Source organism: Balaenoptera physalus, assembly GCF_965194825.1.
Source record: "Balaenoptera physalus genome assembly, chromosome: 8".
NCBI lineage: Eukaryota > Metazoa > Chordata > Mammalia > Artiodactyla > Balaenopteridae > Balaenoptera > Balaenoptera physalus.
Genome location: NC_138887.1, coordinates 53,463,335 through 53,487,652, shown reverse-complemented (window position 1 = coordinate 53,487,652; position 24,318 = coordinate 53,463,335). Strand labels below are relative to the sequence as shown.

Sequence of the window (24,318 nt, the reverse complement as noted above, 5' to 3'; positions counted from 1 at the left end):
ATAGGGTAAGGACATTGAGAAAACAGAGTTAAACTTTCTTGAAAAACTGTGTATGTAGAGCTACAGGAAGAGAATAATCAAAGAAAACTCCAAGGGTTTATCCTGGGTATATGAAGGAAAGATGAAAAGCCAGTGCCATCTGTCAAATAAAATAAAAACGTAACAGTGCTTTGTTTAGCATATTTGCTAATAAGCAGGCAGTGATTTTTAAGCTTCTCATATATTCTCGAAGTGAGTAGTTTGTCAAATATTTGTATTGCAAATGTTTTCTCCAGTCTGGAGAATTGATTTTAATATGTGGTTTTGAGGGCAAGGATCAAGATTATTCTTTTTCCTTATATGTATATCTAGCTGACTAGTAACATTTATTGGAAAGATGATGGTTTTTTGAAAAGACCATCTTTTCCCCACTGCACTGCATTTCAATCAGGGGATTGTATCTGGGGTTCTTTTTCTGGGTTCCATTGGTCTGGTTGTCTATTTTTAGACCAAAGCACATTGTCTTAACTATTCTGTACCTTAATATGCCTTGATATCTTGACGTATGCCCACCATCTCGTTTGTTCAGAATTTTTGTTGTTCTCCTTCAAGAGAATCTTGTCTCTTTACATTTCTATATAAGTAGTTTAGGAATCAGTTGTCAATTCCCATGGGAAAATTTGTTGAGATTTTGAATGGGACTGCATTGAAATTATAGTTTCTTTTGTGAGAATTAACATCTTATATAATATTGAATCTTCCAACCCATGAACATGGTGAATGTATATATGTGCATATGGGTACATGTGTATGCATGTACCCATGTCTTTATCTCAATAATGGTTGTATTTTTCTTAGTTTTATACATCTTTTAATTTTATTCCAAAATATTTTATGTTCTGTGATGTTGTTTTAAATGGTATATATATATTATATATAATTTTTTATAGAAATAGTTGATTTTTTAATATTGGTTTATTATATCCAGTGACCTTAGTAAAAATTCACTTGTTAATTCTAATAAGGTATCTGTAGATGTTTTTAAGGTTTTCTACTATATATATATATACCATGTTGTTTGTTTGCAAATAATTTTTTTCCTTTCATCCTTTAGACTTAGTTTCGTTGTTGTTAATTCTCTTATTGCACTGGCTAAGCCCTCAGTAAAATGTAATGGAAATAATAATTCATTTTTGTCTTATTCCCAACCTTAAGGGTGAAAGCCTTTAGTATTTTACCATACCATTATGAATCGTTGTTGAATTTTACCGAATACTTCCTCTGCATTCATTAACATCATGATTTTTCTCCTTTATGCTCTTCTTTTCTTTTTACTGTATAAAGTCTGTAGTGGTATAATTTTAAGAAGCATTTCCTGGTATTGGGAATTTGTGCCCTCTTAATCACTATTACTAGAAGGACATTAATTTTATTCTTCTTCTCAAGGAGCCAGCTTTTGGTTTGTTGATTTTTCCTGTTGTACATTTGTTAATCCATTTTATTTATGTCTGCTCATTATTATTTCCTTCCTTCTACTCTTTTGGGTATAATTTGAATTTCTTCCCAACTTTTTTAATATATATGGTTAAGCTAAGCTATCACTTTTCCTTTAAGTATGAGTATCTACAACCCTTATGTTTTGGTATGTCTTATTATTATCATTCAATTGAAAATACTTGTTAGTATTTATTTTGACTTTTTTTATTCATGAATTATTTAGAAATATAGTGTTATTATATCCTTTGTGCTATTTGTTAGGAGATTTTCTAGTTGTCTTTTTGTTACTTTAAGCTTAATTCCACTGAAGTTAGAGAATAGTCTATATGATTTCAGTCCTTTGAAATTTGTGGTGGCTTACTTTATGATCTAGTATATGGTCAATGTTAAAATATCCCATGTGCTCTGATCAATACATGTTCTGTTGTATGTATAGTATTCTTTATATATCAGTGGTCTGGTTTGTGGTGTTCATGTTTTTATACATTTGATATTTGTGTTTGCTTGTTCTATTAGTTATTAAGAGGTTATGAGATCCATTGGAGCTCTTTACCTAATATGGATATTGAATTTTACATATATACACTCTGTATAGTACATATGAACCTATAACTATGACGTTTTCTCCGTGCCTTGATTTATGAATTCCTTTCCCATGCAAAAATTTTTAATTTTCATGTGTCAGTCTTCCTTTAGAGCTTCTGGGTTTTATATTTCAACAAGCCTCATTTTTATATTGGGATCTTTATTCCACTTGTAGTCCATTTTTTCAGGTAGGGATGGAACCTGAGTGTGAAATTAATGACTGTATTAAGTTTTTTGACAAATTCTAAATTATTTAAATTTGTCTGAGAAACAATTTTAAGTACTTACCATCAGAAAGATTTCTCTCACTCAACTCCAGTGTATTTTGCTTGCTATTATTTTTTCTTTTCTAAAATTTCTTATTTTGAAATGTTTATGATGTGACTCTTCTTAACATATGCCAACTTTCTTGTGCACAATTTTAGAGATGAAGAAGGAACAGAGCATTTACGAAAACGAAATATGAAGTTGCCTTTTATGTTTACCACTGGCGAAGCTGTTTTATATGAGGTAACCAACCCTTTTCCTCCCATAATGGATCCCTTACCAATAAGGACTAAAACTGGTGCTGGTGGAAAAGGTTCTGCTACCAAATCAACTCTAAATAAGGATTCCTTCAATCCCAGTTCCCTCCTGAATGCCATGATGCAACAAGATGAATCTATTTATCTCTATCCTGCTTCAAGTAGTACACCTTTTGAAAGAAACTTTTTCAGTGACTCTCAGAATGAGTGCAGTAGTTGGCAAAGCAATGTTGCACCAATGGGAAGTGACAATATCCTGAAACGTGAGCAGATTGGCCAGTCTCAGGAAATGAACCCCACAGTCTCCGGAGATCACGCAGGGCTCTTTCCAGATAATAGAAATAGTGACTTGTACAGCATTATGAAACACCTGGGCATTGATTTTGACGATATCAAACACATGCAACAGAATGAGGAATTTTTCAGAACTGACTTTTCTGGTGAAGATGACTTCAGAGATATTGACTTAACAGATGAAATTCTGACTTACGTCGAAGACTCTTTAAATAAGTCTGCCTTTGGCTGTTCAGGTTACCACCAGCAACAGTCCATGGCTCTGAACCCCAGCTGCATGGTACAGGAGCACCTCCAGTTAGAACAGCAAGAGCAGCTACAGCACCGTCAGCAGCACATAGCAGCGGAGCAGCAGCAACAGCTGTGTCAGAAGATGAAGCACATGCAGGTTAATGGCATGTTTGCAAACTGGAACTCCGACCAATCCGTGCCTTTTAACTGTCCTCAGCAAGACTTACAGCAGTACAGTGTCTTTTCAGACTTACCTGGGACCAGTCAAGAGTTTCCCTACAAAGCTGAGATTGACACTCTGCCTTACGCACAGAACTTTATCCCCTGTAGTCAGTCTGTGTTGCCGCCACATTCTGAGGGTACACAGTTAGACTTTCCCATTGGGGATTTTGAACCAGCCCCATACCCTACACCTTCTTCTAATTTAGAAGATTTTGTCACATGTTTACAAGTTCCTCAAAACCAAAAGCACGGACTCAATCCACAGTCAGCCCTAGTAACTCCTCAGACGTGTTATGCGGGGGCTGTGTCAATGTACCAGTGCCAGCCGGAAGCTCAGCACAGCCATGTGGCTCAGATGCAGTACAACCCCACGATGCCAGGCCCAACGGTGCCAGGCCCGCAGGCGTTTTTAAACAAGGTAAGGGTTTTATCAAACTGAATAAGCCCTTTAGATGATTCTTCGTACATTATAAATCGAACCAAGTTATAAATTTTCTATGTCAGTGACTGATTTTAATCTATTATCTGTAGCATTCATGTGAGAGAGCATTTTTAATTTTATCTGTGACTACTATTTTTTTTTTATAAGCCAGTGCTTTTTTAATATGTTAGTAATACAAGTGTATCATGGTTACCTGAAAGGAGAAAGAAATCAAGGAAAAAAGCAACATGGCCTTAAGTGACGACCAGGTGAAATTAGTTAAAAGTATATTATTTAGAATAATCTTGATTTTTAAAAACAGGGCCTTTTAAAAATCCGGACTTCAAAAAGATTTAAATTTTAAAAAATATTTTCTTCAAAGCTCAATTTTTTTGCTGACATATAATTGATTTACAATTACTTTCAGGTGTACAACATAGTGACTTAATATTTTTATAGATTATTGGCTCGATTTCTGTTGAAATTGGATTAAAATCAATATAGTTGTGCTTCCTTCAAATGCTTTTGTCCTAGATGATCTCTGGAATTCAGTGCTCGGTTCCTTGGTGTTCTCTGGCAGTCCCTCCATGTGACCTGCCAGATGCTCATGTTTTCCTTTAAGATAGAATAGTTTTTTTTCCTGGCATTCTTTAAAAAAAAAAATTGGGTAACTCAGCTGGCTTTCTATCAGGGGACTCAAACTGGATGTTTTATGTTTGTTTAAATGTGTCATTTGAGCCCTTCTAGCATCACGGTAACTTTAAAAAATAAAGTGCTTGCTGATGAGTGCTGCTCTCTGTGGCCACCCAGGGATATATCATGTTTGCATTTACGCTTTTCCATTAGAAAATATTTAGTTCATTTTATAGTATATTTAAGTTTAGTTTTGAAGCAAATCCTGGTTATAAGAGTACGTATTATAATAGTTTATAAATGTTACTTGAATCTTTTTCACCAATTGTTTTTTCTGGCCGTTTTTTATACACGTGGTTTTTGTCTGATTATATATGAGGTTTGTCTGATTATATGAGCTTATTAATCGAAAATGGCTGTGAAAGTTTTTCTTATCCTCATTCCTGACTTCCTTCAGTTATTTAACAATTGCTTACAGTCTATCTCACACCATTGCTGTGAAGTAAGCCTGGGTAGGTAACTTCGGTACAGTTTACTGTACAAGTTAATTATGTAAAATTACATTTTGAACAGGGCCTGCATTAGCATGAGTTCCTTACAGTATTTTCTTCCCCCACTGTTTTGTATTACTTCTTTATGAATGATAAGAATTCTAGACCTATATATTCCCCCTAGGAGTTATTAAAACTAAAGAAAATTAAAATTCCATCTGTGGCTCACATTATATTCTGGTGGACAGCACTGCTGTAGACAATATATTTAAAGAGAATTGCTGATGTGCATTGTATTATGACTGATGAGAGTAATTTATTCAAAACCTACCATTCTCTGGGCAATTACTATATTCCCTTTGAAAGCTCGACGAAGTTTAGAAGCAGTCTGTTTTGATTGCTGAAACCTAATGTTACGTAGGCTTTAGAAAGGTAGCTTTCATTCGAAGCAATTAAGGGTATGATTATAATGTTACTTTCACTAACTATATTCTAAAATACAAAAGGCTGTCTAATCTATAAAAATCCTACAGAACTAGGTATCTCTGTCCTCCCTCCTCCTTTTTTTCAGTAGCAGTTATGGAAATCAGCCTAATTTCATTGTTACACGGCAAGAGCAAGTATTCTACTTTGGTAACTTATTTCCATAATTAGGACAGTCATTTTAGTAGTAAAGCATGTTATGAATTAAAAAACTTGGTTCTAGCAATCATGTACCCATGGTGTAATATGTTAGGAATGTTAAGAAACCTCTTGCAAATCAAAACTTACCTCCTTTGAGAAGGTTCTAGGTTCTCTGTAGTCCAGTGTAGTGATCTTCAATGTAATTAATTCATTGGTACCTAGAACTTAGATAAAATCTGGTCAAAACAAACTTACTTACGACAGAGAGTTCAGTAACTGTGATGCACGATTGGTACTCTCTGATCCATCAGTTCCTTTCCAAACCAAAGGCAGCTCGCTGATCACGTACTCTCTCAGTGTATGGAATGCCAAATCTGAAGTGAGACAATGCTATTATTCATCCGTACCATGTAATAGAGAAACCAAAAGGCTGTAAACGCAACTAATACAGAATATATGTTCAGTATGTCTTCACTGAATGATTTAAAATTTAACAGCAGGAGAGGAATTTGAAGTTTAACAACGTGCAGAACAAAGATGTTAAAAATACATTTTCATACATCTAATGGCTTAAGATATACGAAGGATCTGTTCTAATAAGTTGCATTGCAATTTTTGTTTTCAGTTTCAGAACGGAGGAGTCTTAAATGAAACCTATCCAGCTGAATTAAATAGCATAAATAACACTCAGCCTACCGCCCATCTTCACCCGTCAGAAGCCAGACCTTTCCCTGACTTGACATCCAGTGGATTCCTGTAATTCCAAGCCCACTTTTCATCTTGGTTTTTTGATTAAATTCGTTTGTGAAACATCATGACGGAGTAATACAACTGTCATTGTTGGATGTTAGCAAGTTCACTTGGAGGCATTGATGTATGTAGTTCTGTTATTCCAAACCAGATTTTAATGTTTTTCTAAGAGGAGTTAATTACATATATTACCATCATTAAAATAGAAAAAGTATGCTGCCACAGAGGAGTGAAATAATCTACACTTTATAGTATTCTGAGATACCACAGAATATACAAAACTTATTCAGGGGGACATTATGACACTTTTAAATAAGAAAATTTTCTCTGTTGGAATTATTTCTGTCAGAATAAAATGAAATACTTTGAGTTTTGAACTTCAACATTCTTATTAGTGTACCAAATATGAACTATTTCCTTTTATTTGTAGCTTCTGCTTTTATCTCAGATGTTAAAACGAGTGGTTTGGTGCTTTTATAAAAAGATTATCTCAGTGCTCTCCTCCTTCCTTGGTAATGTAAGTGCCTCACTATTTTTTCTACCTATAACACTGTAGGAGTATGTTTTATATAAAATATACTTTCTCTTTTTAAAATTAATAACATTCTGCACACAAATATTATTGGTGTTTCTTAAATTCAGTCAGTCATTTTTATTAATCCAGGCATGTTTTAACTGCACTACTCACCCACTTTCTTCAGGTAAAGGGCAAAAAATGGTTGAAAAGATAATTATTTAATCTAGTTGTTTCTAGACTTTAATGTTGCCGTGTGCCTTATGTTGAAAAATTTTGAAAGTGAAGATGTCTTTCCAAATTATTTTTTAATTATCATATAAATAAGACAGCAGCACTAAAATTTCAAGTTTTCAGAAGTAAGAGATATACCACCATTTAGCTTTACTAAAATCTCCACCTTAATAGTTGAATGTTGCAGTGTAAAGAATCTGCTGTTAAATGCAACAGCATTTAACTTAACATGTATATTAACTTAAAGTGAAGAGAAGCAGCTTTATTTTTAGCTCTTTAATAAGTAAAGCACCCATTTCAATATGTATAATTTCTTTAAAAACTGTTTTAGATCTATGATCCTTTAAGATGTTGGAATATGTTGACTTTATAAATTTCACTTCTTAGTACAGTGGAAACTGTTTTTCTCATATTTGAGGAGTGTTAAGATTGAATATAGCAATGTTTGGTGCAAAGTGTTGGTATGAGTGAAAATAATGGTGCGTTTTGTGTAGTTTATAATGAACAAAATTATTTGTAAAATATTTTCAGTCTTTCATTTAAAGATAGTGCACACCTTATATATGCACGTAAATAATTTGTTTGGGTCTTCACATATTTTATCAGTGTGTCTTTTTAAGATAGCAAATAATGAATCCAACTTCTTTCAAAATTTGGTATTAAGAAAAAGACAATCATGCAGTTCTCTTAACTTCCAATATTAGGTTGTTTCTATGATATAATGACCTCTATTATCAATAAGGCAAATTAATCAGGCTACTAATTTAACCATCCTCAGGTGACTTAAAAGTGCCACCATCTGCCTTTCTTTTATTTAACTATGACATCTGAAAGGCATAGACATATTTTGCATGTATTATATAAAAACATGATGGAATCCCACACTGAAATGTAGTATTAAAGTACATTTTTTATTTTTATTTCTTTAGTAAATTAATGTGTATAAAAGTGACTTCAGACAAAATATCTTCTACATCAGTTTTATGCATTTTCAGACAAAAGTTTGAACCTGTAGAATCAATTTAAGTGTTGAAAATAATAAATTTGTCTAAAACATTTCATAATTTGTTTCTGGCATGAGGTGTCACTAAAGATTTAGACCAGTGATCCAGATTAATATTCCATTTTCACATTTAAACCTTTCATTAGAAGTCTTCATATAAACCATTTTTGTTAGTCTCTTCCACATGTTACTGAATGGTTTAGTGTAGTGGGGGAAAAAAATAGGCTTTTTAAATTGTGAATATGATGACAATCAAGTATACACTTATAAAATTTAAGAAACTTAAAGCAATATTGTATATTTTTATCTATAAAAGTAACTAAAATTTATCTAAGAATAATAAAATCACATTAAACCAAATACACCTTTGTCTGTACTGCTAAGTGCCAAACAAAGGAAGAATGGTTTGTGTACTGCTGTATTGAGGGATTTATTTTTAGATGATGTGCACTTCTGAGGATGTGGATATGCCTCATTTGATCTTTTTCCTAGGCCAGGTTGTTCTTACTGTACCTGAAGATTTACCAGTGTTCCAATGTATTATATAGCTTTTAATCATTGCTATGCACAAACTAGTGTTTTTCAGTATTACTAAATTTGAGGTAAATGTTTTCATGGGTATTCTCTCCTTCAAGATGTTAATGCTTACATATGCCGTGAATACATTTTTGTTTAAAATATGATTTATAATAAATATCCTTCCTTATTATCAAAAAATTGTATACAATAATATATATGGTAATAAAATAATCACCAAGTATGAATAATATGTTTTAATGCAGATTCTTCTTTCTGGTCCATATAAAGGAAGTGAGTATTTATAGTACAGTGTTTTATATTAGATGAAAGCAGTCTTCAATATTTAAGGATAGATTAAGTCAATAATTCATAAACTTCTTATAAAGTTCTGCCCCTGGATATTTTGGCCTTGACAGGAATATAAAAAAACCACACTTCAAGTAACTTCGTAGGTTAAAATGCTTCTGAAATGGATGTTCTTTTAAACCTTGTCTTATCAGTGTTATAGTCTAATGGTGTTTTTTTAGTATCTCAGATTAAAATCCAACATTCCATTTTAATAGACAATATTTTAAGAATATTTATGACAAAAATGTAAACAACCCATGTTCTATTTTATGCTTAGATTAGAAAAGTTATTGCCCAAACTTACACCTCTAACAAATATAAATGGCATGCTAAGCCTTTGGTGTTAAATTCATCACTATTAAACACTCACCAAGAATTCTGCAGTTAGAATTGAAGAAAAATTCCTGGGAAAAAGTTTTCATTCTAGTAACAATTTTTTACATTAATTTTACATTTATTCTTAATCATTAGGTATTTTTCTCAACACGTCGATAAAAACATAGCAAATTAGCATCATACTTAATTCTGAATATTTGTGAAAGACTAACACTGTCTTTTGCCTACGTGCATAACATATTCAGTTTTAACTGTTGGATCTGAAAGAATCAAGAAAAATCCAGATAATATTTCTGATCCCTACTTTCAGTCAAATGATTTCATCAGCATGAATGACTTCAACTTGCCCCCTTGTCACCAAGCCTGTCAGACACTGACCAGGGATGTTAGCTACTCACTCACAAGACTAGGGAATATCTCTCAAGTTCCTTCCCAGTGTCCGCAGAGGACCATGCTTCCAGTTCCACTAATATGACTGAAACCATCAAAACCCCACAGCACATCCTAAGTGTGTCTGTACTTTTACCTCAACAATACCACCGTCCTCTGCTCTTAGGCCAACCTCCAACATGGGAGGAGGAGAAGCTCCCCGCCCTCCAAGATGGACACTCTTCCCTAACCACAACCTGCCCCTCCATCCCTCCCCCAACCCCTCCCGCTTGGCAACCACAAGTCTGTTCTCTACATCCAGAGGTTGGGGGTAGCAGATGTAAGCTAATGTATTTGGAATGGATAAACAACAAGGCCCTACTATACAGCACAGAGAACTGTATTCAGTACCCTATGATAAAGCATAATGAATAAGAATGTAAAAAAGAACGTGTGTATATATATTTAACTGAATGTCTTTGCTGTACAGCAGAAATTAACACAACACTGTAAATCAACTCTACTTCAATAAAAAAAACAAACACCCTTCCTTTCCAGTTCTCATACACTCAGCTACTCCATCTCCCTCTTCCAGAGTCTTTGCTCTCTCCTATGGGCACCCCTGTGTACAGATCATCCTCTATCCCAGGAAAAAGAAAAATTACTTGATTCTGCATCCCTTTTCTTATTAAATTACTTCTTTGCCTCCTTTCTCTAAAATAATGTTGGTCTCCTGAAATCTTGTTTTCTTCCCATTACGCTGCTTGGTGATGTTCACTTAACTTCCTTCTTACCATAGGCTGATTCTCTATGGCCCTGCACCCTCAATGAACTTTTTTCCTCCCTTAGGTTCTGTGACATTAGTTGTCCTGCATCCTGTTTATTCCCTCATTTGCCTTTGTTAGCTACTCTCCTCTCCTCCCACCTGGCAAGAGGCTGAGTTCTGACCGCCATGTGTGGTTCTTTCTCTACATACTGACCCTTTGGAAGCTCATCCATTCTGCAGCTACTACCTTTATGATGAATCCCCTGTGATCTCACCTCTGAAAAAGGGTGAAATAAAGACACCTTATCTCTGATTGACTTTCGTTGAGCATCCTTTCCCTCTAAGAGCAGGATAGCAAAGCTAAGCACACAGACTCTGAAGACTCCTGGCCTCAACACACACATGACGTGAATCATTGGGAAGGTTTCTTCCTCTCTCTGAGCCTGAGTTTCCGTTTCTACAAAATAAGGATAACAGTAATAGGCGCCTCACAGGATTGTTGGAGAATTCGATAAATAATTTATGTAAAAACAGTTCCCAATTGCCAGAACTGGAACAATTTGAGCAAAAAAATAACAGCATTGGATAATAACCCAAAGAATAAAATATCCATGAGTCCATTCTGATACAAATAAATGATTGAAGAAATAAATGGGGAAGAAGGGGCAAATCTTCCTTACAGGAAAATCACAAATATAGATAACTGTGCCTTCCAATAGATGGAGCTTAATACCCCTCCCCTTGAGTGTGGGCTAAACTCAGCCTCTTGCTTCTAAAGAATACAGTACAGACAGGGGAAAAAAATGTTTATATTGTAGAAATCTGGCAAGCACCACTTTAACCAAGAGATCGAGTTTGACATCAATTATGTCGTGGTGTTCTCACAGATATGATGCTATATGATCAGCACACTTCTGCCCTGTGGTATTTTCTCAAACACACATAGCCCTAGTCTAATCATCAGAAAATGTCAGAGAAACCCAAATTGAGAGACATTCCACAAGATTCCTGGGAGTATTCTTTAAAGTGTTAAGGTCAAGAAAAACACGTTGAGACGTCACAGGTCGGAGGAGACTAAGGAGGCATGACAACGAAATACAAAGTACAATAGGGTATCTTGGATTGCATTCTGCAATAGAAAAGAGGCATTAGTGGAACAACTGCAGAAAGCTGAATAACGCTTAGTTAATAGTATTGTACCACTGTCATTTCCTAGCTTTACCAATGTACCACGGTTATGTAAGAGGTTAAGTTTAGAGGAAAACGGATGAAGGGAAGAAAGAAAGTCTGTATCTTCACAACTTTTATGTAAATCTAAAATTATTCCTAAATAGTTAATTTAAAAATCATTTTTATATTAAAAACACAGTTTCTTGTTTGTCACATAGCAAGTACTCAATAAATGTCTGCCATTTCTAATAATTCCCTGCGATTTCCAATCAACCTCTCCTCAGCTGTAGGTGAATCTCTACATTGACCCTACTCCTCATTCTGTTTACTTCTGATCTCACGAATATTTAGGTTTTTAGTCTCTAGTTCAGTGTTGCTTTCTACTTTAAAGTCCTGATATCATCCTTATCAATGATCCTTCTAGCCTTGTTTCCATAACTACTACACATCAATATAATAACCTATTTTTCCATTCCAGCCAAGAATAATCACATCTCACACTTGGAGCATTTGTAACTGCCTTATTTTTGACAACTTGAAATTTCCTCTTCTCAGCACACCATCTTTCTTCCACTTTCCCATTCCTTTCTTCTTTATTCAACTAGCTCTCTGTGCTCCTTGTGATCTCTAGCCCCATGAGTACCCATTGTTCTTTTTCAGTCCATCCGCCTGGACCTCAGTATCAGGGTTTCAGCAGTATGTTTGCTTGTACCCTAGAATTGCTCACTTCCTTATTGGAAACTGCCACTCCTATCCATAGCCCTGGCCAAAACATTTCTTTTCCTGATAACCAGTTTTGCTAGAAAAAGTGACAAAACTGGAATAATGGCCTCATCACAAACGTTTCACCATGTCTATGGCAGAAACTGACAATTACCAAACACCACCATCATCTTCCCTTCCTTCTTTGTAAGAGAACCCTGACATTTCTCTGGTCACAATGAGGGAACAGAACTATATTTTCCAGCCTCCTTTGCGAATAGGTGTAGCTGATAAAAGTTCTGGCCAAATATATGAAAGCAAAACTTTTGTGATACTTCCAAAAAGGCTGCTGAAAGAGACCTAATGCAGCTGCAAGGAGCCGTTTTTGCTTTTCTGCTTTTCCTTTCTAGCCAGCACACATGGGTGTGATCAATGGAGATCCAGCACCTCTCTTGAACCATGAAGACAGAAGCTATAAACTAGGATGGTGAATTGAAAACAGGATGAGCCAGGGTCCCTCATGACTTGGAGCCACATGTTTGGAACCGCCAAATAAACCCTGTCTGTGTACCTTGTGACTTCTTTTATATGAGATAAAGAGACTTCTGCCTTGGTTAACCCATCATTCTATTATCTATCCCACCCCCACTGCCAGCCACCCACGGTATCTTCATCTTCTCAGTCTCTCCAGTGACGTTATCTCCAACTTGACTCAAAAAAGTCTGATATAATTTTCAGTTTCCTCCTTTTTTACTTTTATGTTGCTATCTATCAATTATCCTCTCAGATTTTCCTTAACTCCTTTTTCTTTGCATTTTCAGTCATTGAATGTGTTGGTTTCTCCAGCAAGCATCATCCATTTTCTTCTAAGGACAATAAATCAAACTGCTACTTCATTCTTTTTTCTTTTTCCAGGCATCCATTCACTCATTCATTTTGATTGTTTTACATCTGAATAGAGCAGCTTGCTACGATTTGCTTTCTTCATTACTGACTTATTTCTTAAATCTTCAGTGTGAACTTACTATCAATTTGTATGTACAAATATTCTATTAAGTCAAGAAATCTTCTTTCCTTGATACTTTCTTACCTTGGCTTCTGTAACATTGTACTCTAATTAGTTTCCTGATTTGATTACTCGTGGTCCCTCTCTCTCCTTCTATATTGCTACAGATAGGCTTTTTTTTTTTTTTTTTTAATGGTTCGATCTGTGTCCTTTTTCCTACCCTCCCTATACCTCCCTCTCTTTATAATCTCACCTACTCAAATCACTGTGTATAACTCAATATGTAACCTAGACCTCTTTTCTGAGTTCCTGGCCCAGATTTCCAATGGTGTATTTTGTACAATATGTAATACAGTATAGTTTTCTTTTAAATATCCTGCCAGCACCTTAAATTGTCTTTGAACAAAACTGAATGACTGATTTTCCCTCCCGAGTCTAGGGATTCTCCTACCATTTTTGTTAACACCGCCATTTCCATCTTCTAGGAGCTCAAACCCAATCCTCACATCTGGCCCTCTCTATTACCACAGTCGTCAGTCCCACTGGACAATGGAATTCTTTGCTTCTCTACTTATAATCTGAGACACTTTAGATTGAAATTATAGTTAGGAACTCAGCAAGAGTGATCTGCTGACTTGCAGTAAGAAAAGACAGAATGGGAAGAAAAAAAACTTCTACCGAAGATCTGACAGGAACGTGTAGGGAGAGACTGGTTGTAGGGATTGAGAGAAGTTTCAAAATTAAAAACAAAAATGGTTTCAACAAACAAGGATTTGGGAGTGGTTAGAGAGGAGGAGTAGGGAGTCATTCATTCATTCAACGAACATTTAGCCATCCAGGCCTACAGGGAGCCATTCTAGGTTGACCTTAAAGCATCCAGCTGAATAGTTCTCTATTTTACTCCATCACGGTGGGACCTATGGTGGGGTCCTCAGGATTTGGTGTCTCTGATGTCAAAAGAACCAGAAACTGTATTTTACTGAGTGTCCATGGGCCATCTGCATCTCTGTCTATGGAGAGAGCTATTGAAAATTAGATTTGTGAACACCCCATGTTCACTGAATCCAATTTGTAGGCCTGAGAATCTTATTTTTAACAAGCTACTCTGATGATATGATATGAAAACCACCAGGATAGTCTTACAATTTAAGTATTAGACTAGGGAGGCCTGCCCAGGCTACACTGTTCCTTGCATGATCCCAGTTGATCCTCTGGCTCCCAACTGAGGAGTAAAATCACGTTTATTACGTGAACTGCCCTTCTCTCGTGGTGTGTGATCTTTAGGATATCACCATGTGCTTGGATAGAATTTAAGTCTGCCCCATCAGCTTTCCTGTGCTGATGAGCTTAGACTTTTAAAACTGCAGGAGGCAGAACCAGCCCTGGCTTCCTTTCCCCATCTCCAACCCCACTGCCACCATCTTGGACACGATCCACAGCCCCTGGAGATCAGTTTCTGATACTAGTTCTTCCACCTCTAGCAAAATTTTTCAGGAAGAGCAATGGACAGAACTCTATTTGTGCTGTCTAAAGTACACAGGCCTGCATGAAACAGCTTACAATTTAAGACCAACCAGAATTAGGAAGGAACACAAACTCATATATAGAAGAATTTATAGGAATCAGGGATTAATGGATTAGAAAAGAGTGATCTCTGATGTGATTACCTACTTCAAATAACTAATATGCTAGCAAGGGTGAGGGGGAAGAGATTATTCTTGTCATTTATGGTCCAGAAGTTAATCCAGGATCGATGATAAAAGTTACAAGTTAACACATTTTACCTCAATATAAAGAAGACTCTATTATTGAAAGATGTCTGGAGATGAAATAGGCTGATTTGAAATGTAATGATCTTCCTCTCTCTAGAAACGCCACTTAGAATTTATGCTGAGAAAATAATTCACTACTGTTTCCTTCTATTTCAGAGAGTCTATGATTCCACTAACTTCCATGTTAGATGTGAGCTTTGAGATGTATTTCATACCCCCTGTTTTATGCTTGAAGAAAAAACAAGGCCCAGATACTATCCTGTGCAAGTCTCACAATTAGTTGATAAAATGATCTCACCTATCTTGAGTTCTGGTACAGTATTCTTTCCCCAACACAAGAAGTTGGCTTTATTCCCCACTTAGGGGAATCAAAATATTCAAATAACTTTATTTTTTAATCTTTATGTATGAAATTTTTGTTTTCCTTCTATTCAGAATTATAGTTTCACCCTCCTTTCCAACAGAGCTGGATATCCTAATGCTTGTGGAAAGTCTAAAAATTTATCTCAACTCCATTTCCCCATCAGGTTGTATCTTCAAAAAATTTTAAACTACATATTTGTTGACATTTTAGGGTACTGAAATCTAATTTGGGGACTTTGCCATAAACATTTAGAACTGACTGAACTCTGTGTTTCAGAATTAGGTTAACATGAATTCTGACTAAATGAATATCTATTTCAAGGATGTTAATTTCCATTGTCTGGGAAGACACTTCCCTTCCTCCTTATTCAATCAACTGACATGTAGAAAATCCAGACCAGATGCCTTTGAATATTGAGTGTTTCATTGCACTTAAAAGGGGATAGAAAAATTTACCTTATTGTCAAGGTAAACTGTGAATGGTCTGAGATTCTACCCTCCATTCAAGCCAACAGGTTAACCAGCTGCAGAAAGACATGTGATTCCTGGGTCAGAGTCAAAGGGCACTTGATAACTTACAACAGTAGCAGCAACCAGTGACAGCATTTGTGTTGGTTGCCCACAAGGCAAAACAAACATCCCCACATGCAGTTACAGGAAAGGAACCCTGACCTTAGGGAACCCAAATCTTTCATGACAGCAGTACACATGCCTGACCCTTTACTCTGAAGGGAGACACTGTCACTATCTTCTAAGGCTGCTCACTATACAAACATCCTTGGAAAGATGGTTCAGAACAAAAGCAGTCAGTGCCTCTGCTTGCAACACGTGCAGAAACACAAGAGACCCTCGGAGAATGGTCTCCAGCACTTACCCTGATGGGTTCTGCTTGCCCTTTCAAGTAAAATGTTCATCCTTCCTCTGTTGACTGCCTCCTGTTTTGACTACAGAGACGATTGTTATTTGAGAGGGGGAGCATGGCAAACCTGAAGCATTTTCTATCCTCAAGTTACATTATTCTGACTTTCCATGGAAATAGCTCTGAAACCCTGCATTTAAGTCTCTGTTCCAAGTCCTTGTAAAGGGCAAAGACACCATGTTTAAGATGTTTAAGATTCAGGGCAGGGGGCACTGGGTTTGAACTCTGACTCTGCTCCCTTGCTAGATGTGTAGTATAAATTGCTCATTTAACCTTTTGTGTCTTCATTCCTTCCTTTGTAAAAAGAAGATGTAATGACTTTACCTTAAAGATCTTCATGAGACCCAAATGACATAATACATGCAAAGTGCTCAGCACAGACACTGGCACATGACAATAAGTGTTAAAGAGGACCAATCACAAGTACAGAAATTGAAACTGTGATTTTAAAACTCCCAACAAACAAAATTCCAGGACCAGATAGCTTCACAGGCGAATTCTATCAAACATTTAGAGAAGAGTTAACACCTATCCTTCTGAAACTCTTCCCAAAAATTGCAGAGGAAGGAATTCTCCCAAACTCATTCTATGAGGCCACCATTACCCTGATACCAAAACCAGACAACAATACCACAAAAAAGAAAATTAGTGACCAATATCACTGATGAATATAGATGCAAAAATCCTCAATAAAATACTAGTAATCCAAATCCAACAATATGTTAAAAGGATCATACACCATGATCAAGTGTGATTTATCCCAGGGATGCAAGGATTTTCCAATATCCACAAATCAATCAATGTGATACACCACACCAACAAATTGAAGACTAGAAACCATAAGATCATCTCAATAGATGCAGAAAAAGCTTTTGACTTTGGCAAAATTTGACACCCATTTATGATAAAAACTCTCCAGAAACTGGGCACAGAGGGAACATACCTCAACATAATAAAGGCCATATATGACAAACATCATACTCAATGGTGAAAAGCTAGAAGCATTTCCTTTAAGATCAGGAACAAGATAAGGATGTCCACTCTCACCAGTCTTATTCAACATAGTTTTGGAAGTCCTAGCCATGTCAATCAGAGAAGAAAAAGAAATAAAAGGAATCCAAATTGGAAAAGAAGAAGTAAAACTATCACTGTTTGCAGATGACATGATACTATACATAGAAAATCCTAAAGATGCTACCAGACAACTACTAGAGCTCATCAATGAATTCAGTAAAGCTGCAGGACCCAAAATTAACACACAGAAATCCATTGCACTTCTATACACTAACAATGAAAGATCAGAAAGAGAAATTAAAGAAACAATCCCATTTACCATAGCATCAAAAAGAATAAAATATCTAGGAATAAACCTACCTAAGGAGACAAAAGACCTGTACTCCAAAAACTATAAGATGCTGATGAAAGAAATTGAAGATGACACAAACAGTTGGAAAAATATACCATATCCTTGGATAGGAAGAATCAAAATTGTCAAAATGACTACCCAAGACAATCTACAGATTCAGTGCAATCCCTATCAAATTACCAATGGCATTTTTCTCAGAACTAGAACAAAAATCTTAAAATTTGTATGGGAACACAAAAGTCCCTGAATTGCCAAAGCAAACTTGAGAAAGAAAAACAGAGCCAGGAATCAGACTCCCTGACTTCAGACTATACTATACTTCAGACTATACTAAAGTCACCAAAACAGTATGGTACTGGCCCAAAAACAGAAATATAGATCAATGGACCAGGATAGAAAGCCCAGAAATAAACCCACGCACCTATTGTCAATTAATGTACAACAAAGAAGGCAAGACTATACAATGGAGGAAAGACAGTCTCTTCAATAAATGGTGCTGGAAAAACTCGTTAACTACATGTAAAAAATGAAATGAGAACATTTTTTAACCTCATACACAAAAACAAACTCAAAATGGATTAAAGACCTACATGTATGACTGGATAATATAAAACTCTTAGAGGAAAACATAGGCAGAGCAATCTTTGACGTGAGTCGCAGCAGTATCTTTTTTGAGCCATCTCCTAAAGTAAAGGCAATAAAAACAAAAATAAACAAATGGGACCTAATTAAACTCAAAATCTTTTGCACAGCAAAGGAAACCATAGACAAAATGAAAAGACAACCCACAGAATGGGAGAAAATAATTGCAAATGATGCGACCAACAAGGGATTAGTCTACAAAATTTACAAACAGCTCATGCAGCTCAATATCAAAAAACAAACAACCCAATCAAAAAACGGGCAGAAGACCTAAGAAGACATTTCTCCAAAGAAGACATACAGATGGCCAAGAGGCACATGAAAAGATGCTCAACATCAGTAATTATTAGAGGAATGCAAATCAAAACTAAAATGAGATATCACCTCACACCAGTCAGAATGGCCATCATCAAAAAGTCTACAGACAATAAATGCTGGAGAGGGTGTGGAGAAATGGGAATCCTCCTACACTGTTTGTGGGAATGTAAATTGGTACAGCCACTATGGAGAGCAGTGTGGAGGTTCCTTAAAGAACTAAAAATAGAGCTATACCATATGATCCAGCAATTCCCACGGCTGGGTTTATATCCCTAGAAAAACATAGGTCAAAAGGATACATGCACCCCAATGTTCATTGCAGCACTGTTTACAATAGCCAAGACATGGATGCAACCTAAATGTCCATCGACAAATGAATGGATAAAGAAGATGTGGTACATATATATAGTGGAATACTACTCGGCCATTAAAAAGAATGAAATAATGCCATTTGCAGCAACATGGATGGACCTGGAGATGATCATACTAAGTGAAGTAAGTCAGGCAGAGAAAGACAAATATATGATATCACTTATATGTGGAATCTAAAAAAAATGATACAAACGAACTTATTTACAAAACAGAAACAGACTCACAGACTTAGAGAACAAACTTATGGTTACCGGGGGAGGGATAGATTGGGAGTTTGAGATTGACATGTACACACCGCTATATTTAAAATAGATAACCAACAAGGACCTACTATATAGCACAGGGCGCTCTGCTCAATATCCTGTAATAACCTAAATGGGAAAAGAATATGAAAAAGAATAGGTACATGTATATGTATAACTGAATCACTGTGCTGTACACCTGAAACTAACACAACATTGTTAATCAACTATGTGCCAATATAAAATAAAAAATTTTTTTAGAAAACTCAAAAAAAGTGTTAAAGAATTGTTAGCTCTTATTGTTTTTGGAGTCTGTATTAGCTAAAGACCAACTTGCTATAATGAAGAGATCAAAGAATGAGTTGTTTCAAAAATAGACTTTTGTCTCATGTGAGTGGGCTCTGCTCCAGAATGCCACCCAGGCTGGTGGGGCAACTCTTCTATCCTCAATATGCTCCAGCCACTGCTTCTTCCTACCAGGAGAAAGGAAAGGAAGGAACTTGTCCGGGCCAAGGATCTTTGAGAGCTTAAGTCAGAAGGTGCATACATTGCTTCTACCACATTCGGTACCCAAGTCCTTAGAACTTAGTCCTATTGTCACACCTGGCTGCCACCATCTGCCCAGCAACAATTCTATTTCTTTGGAAAAAGAAGAAACAGATTTTGGTGGGCAACTGAAAGGACCAAGAATAAAAATAAATATCACTTCTCTATTCCACTTGAATTTTGAAGCTATTGAGAAATAAGAAAAAAGTGTAAACAGGGAAAATGTCATCATTATTACAAACTATAACTTGGAAGAGCCGCATGGGGATTGACCACTCCATTCCCCAGTCTTTAATCTAGACCTTAGAGTAAACTATTCTGGGATATTTTCAGTGAGTAGAGCCAGCCTACTTTACCATGTCACTGCCTCTTGCCATTCGGGAGAGAGAAAAAGGGAAAAAGAGACCCAATTCCTCATGCCCGGGCCACTGATAGGTGTGCTTCATATATGTGAGGAGAGTGGAGAGTGGCTGTCACCCACCCAGGCTTTCTACCATGGGGAGAATTAAGGAATAAGGCAAGAGGCTAGGAGCGCTCATCCTTCCTCATGGAAACTCGAGCAACAGGAAAAAGATTTTCCTGGCCAGACATGACCACCATCACCACCATCATTATTATTATAAGGCAAACTACTTTGGTAAAAACTTCTCTTAAGGGCCTTGTCCACTGTCCATTATTTTGTTCAATGACACCAATGAGATGCAGAACTAAGTCAGAGTTTAGACTGAGAAAAAAGGTTTGTCTCTTCTGTCAAAGCGCTGCATAATGTCTTTCATTTACCTGTTTGCTCTGCCAGGAAGCACAGAATTCAGTTTTGTACTTAGTGCAACAGTTTCCCTCTGCCTTTATTTCTGGCACATTTATTTGTGCTTCTGCCTGACTACTCTTCCTGCTTCATCTGTTACTTCCCTCTAGACGTCACCACTTTTAAGTATTCATGTCAGCTGCCACAAATTCTTTTTAGGTAGGATATAAATTATCCTCATAAAGATGCAATCAGTAAATGCAGTGATGTAGGAAAAAATGTTGAAGAGAAACATGCTATCCATAAGTGCTTTTGGAGAAAGTGTTGGCCAATTAAACTTGGGAGCATTTACAGGAGACAGATTGGCTCAGTACAGAAGTAGCCTTAAGATGAAGTGATGATGACTATGAATCGTGGTTTCAATCTTGTCTGCCTTTCTGGAGCTGTGACATTTTTTCATGATCCTTCTCTCTGACACTGCTAACTTGAAATTATTTGCACTGTCCATGAAATTCTTTACTTTTTGACCCCTTTAATATTCCCCATTGTGGTTGTCATGTCTTCGACTATTTCCTATCCTACAGATTATCTGCTTTCTTTTCTGGACCTGAGTAAAAAGGGCCCAGAGTGGGAACACTTGGGAGAACTGATGTGTGGATACATGCAAAACACCGCCTTAACACTCCTACAAATGAGTAGGTGACACTGTAAGAAGGTTGTAAGTGCTTTCTTTTATAGGTGGAGTCATATTGCAATTTGGGTCATTATTCACAGGCTGATGAGAAAACTCAGGTGACGCACTTAAAGATGCAAAAACTGAGGCCAAAGAGGCCAAGTGGCCTGTTCAGGTAACATAGTCGGTAGTGGGTACAGAATCTAGACTTTGCACCTCTGAATTGAGAGCACTTATAAAAAGTAAATCTTCTAATGGCCACCATGCAAGCACTTTGCTGTGATGCTGAAGCCAACCTATCTCATGAACTCTTTATCTCCAGGAGGTGAATATAATTGTCCCAAGTTTACACATGATGAAACTATTTTAAAAAGTAATCAAAACAACCAACATGGTGGCAGTAGATAAAATAATGCCCCACCCCCCAACCAAAGATGTGCATATTCTAATCCCCAGATTGGATGGCAAGAGGGTCTTCACAGATGTTACTAAGGGAAGAAGCTTGAGATGGAACGGTTATCCTCTATTACCTTGGTGGACCCATGTAATCACAAGAGGCCTTATAAGAAGAAGACAGGAGGGTCAGAGTCAAAGGAGGAGATGTGATGAGAGAAGGAGAGATGAGAGAGAGAAAGAAAGAGAAAAAGAGAGAGAGAGAAGATTTGAACATACTCTGCTGCTGGCCTTGAAGATGGAGGGCCACAGGCCAAGGAATGCAGGCAGCCTCTAAAAGCTGGAAAAGGCAAGGAAACCAATTCTCCCCTAGTGCCTTCAGAAGGAAGGCAGCCCTGCCAACACCTTGATTTTAGGGTTTCTGACTTCCAGTACTGTAAGATAATTAATTTGTATTGTTTTAAGCCACTAAGTTTGTGGTAATTTAGGAATTACCACCAATAGGAAACTAATCCGTTGGTTATCGATTTTAAGAAGGCAAGGGAGGCATTTGGGGGAAAAAACACTCCTCTGTTATAATCATGTCTAGAGAAGAATAGAAGAGCCGCTCTCTGTACCTCTCCCTGACCATTCTGCAGGAGAGGACCAGGAAGGTCTGGCAGTACTCCCCATCCCTGCACTCCACCCTCAGATACATCTGGGCCTGAAAAAGAACCTCCACTTTATAGATGATAGCGGTGCCTTACGGGCGCCAGCCTTGCCTTGCCTTTGCAAAGAAATGTGGAAGAACACAGCCAATGCACAGTTTCATTACAGCTTTGCCTTTTCCAGATGTTTAGCTCATGTCAGAAGCCAGGAAATACATTGCTTACAGCCCACATGTGTTTCTGAAGAAGGGTCCTGATAAATGTGTCTGGTCTTTGCAAATAACCCAAAAAACTGGCCTGATTCCTAGGAGAAGAATGGTTTTACTACAGTAAGTTAGACATTACACAAGCAGTGTCAGTTATACAGCTTTAAGTGTTTGTTCTTATTTTAAAATTAATAAAGCCTTTTTGAGGATGCTATTTGCAACTATGCATCTTGTATATGGGGAAAAACACATTTTTACCTAGACCTTGACAGTCTCACACAGGTGGATCTAAGAAAAGACCATTAAAAGAGAATAAGTGACCCAGAAGTGTCAGAAAGCTTTTCTTTTCTGAACACAGGGCAGCATATATCTGGTCAGTGCTTTACTTACCCAGAAATTTCACAACCATTATCAGAATTGATTCCAATGACTATGCTACAATAAGGTGAATTTCTATGGAAAAGGAAGACTCCAAGAAGATTATGCAACACTGTACAGCCAGTAACTGGTAGCATCAAAAACTGTGCTCAAGTCATCTGACCTCCAAGTTCAAAAATTTTTTTAAGGATATTTCAGGTTGGTCTTCAATAGGATACAACAGGAATTGAATCACTGGTTTAACTACACGCATCAAACAGTTAAAATTTCCCTTGAAGTTGAGATGTTACACTGTGGGTTAATCTTCAGATAGCAGGGCAGGAATACGTGTGTGGAATCTGTTAAGGAAAGACTACTGAGGAATTCCTACAGTGGAGGAAATTGAAGCTAGAATATGAGATAATCAATGCTTGTTCTACCTAAAATGCCCCTTATTGGTCTAGTAAATTAATATAACCAGATTTAAGAATCATCTGGTCATTTGACTGACCAATCTTTTAGGAGGTTTCTCTGCTTGATTCAAGTGAGATATGAAACTGTTTCCCACTGAACATTCATATCAACTAGGATATTCAAGATGGCTCTTTGCTCTTGACAGAACTTCGCTGTTCCCAGAAAATTAACATGTGCCTCTACACAAAGGCCATTGACAAAGTATAGTCTTACATTTGTGTACGTATCAAAGAAAAGTCTTAAGCTGCAAATTGGACTTTAAAAAATTTATGAGAATACCTCACTTAAAAAACAAAGAAAACAGACTCCCATATTTTCCCTGAATTCACAACCTACGGCATTTGAAAATTCATTTAAAAAGCAAGTTACCCAACAGATTTTATAGTATAGAAAAGAATTTTGACTTCTGATTACCTTCCATGTTATAAACATCCAATATATAAATTTTCATTAGCCTTTTGAGGTTCTAAGGAAGCCATATGTCCACTTAATACTTGTTTAAAGTAGATATACCAGAATCCTATTCTGGCTGTGGGTGTGCAAGAGCTTTGAGTTAATGCCTACTGTTTTGTTTCCTAGAACATTCTTCACAATGATGTTTTTTAAAGTGATTTTAATCTTAATAACATTGAGTCAATGTCATCAGAAACTATGAGATATTTTTCAGTGTCTGTTTTATAGACTATTAGTCACACCAAATGTTAACGTGGATTTGATGATCAAATAAGTTTGGGAAACACTAGGCAAAGAAAAGTTAATCAGATTCCTTTATTACAGATCTCTAATGTATTATTGTGCTGTGTAGTATTGTGTAGTACTACCATGTAATACTACTACTAATTTTCCAAGAGATGGAACTGGTATGCAATATTTTCCAAACTTATTTGACACTGGATCCATTTTCAGACCTTATCACATGATGTTAGTATGCCAAGGAAAATACTTTGAGAAAATTTGATCTATGGTAAAAGATCCCAGGTTCTTCTCTTGGATTGTTCCTATGGCTCAGAGTCCTTATTTTACAGATATGGTTTGGAATACCTATGACGTACCCATCCACATTGA

The 24,318-nt window shown here is 36.5% G+C and overlaps 1 protein-coding gene and 1 long non-coding RNA gene across 4 annotated transcripts in view; one reads left to right on the top strand and one right to left on the bottom strand.

The window, feature by feature from the left end:
• Positions 1-8,769, top strand: part of AHR (aryl hydrocarbon receptor) — a 50,251-nt gene extending 41,482 nt beyond the window's left edge. For both annotated transcript variants that reach the window (XM_082472686.1, XM_082472687.1), the window contains exons 10-11: positions 2,487-3,750; positions 6,127-8,769. In XM_082472686.1, the coding sequence (XP_082328812.1) occupies positions 2,487-3,750; positions 6,127-6,261 (1,399 nt within the window). In that variant the 3' untranslated portion in view covers positions 6,262-8,769. The remainder of the gene's footprint in view (positions 1-2,486; positions 3,751-6,126) is intronic.
• LOC309665933 overlaps positions 3,907-24,318 on the bottom strand; it is a 207,809-nt gene continuing 187,397 nt past the window's right edge. For both annotated transcript variants that reach the window (XR_014266785.1, XR_014266786.1), the window contains one exon: positions 3,907-5,875. This is a non-coding gene — a long non-coding RNA (uncharacterized lncRNA). The remainder of the gene's footprint in view (positions 5,876-24,318) is intronic.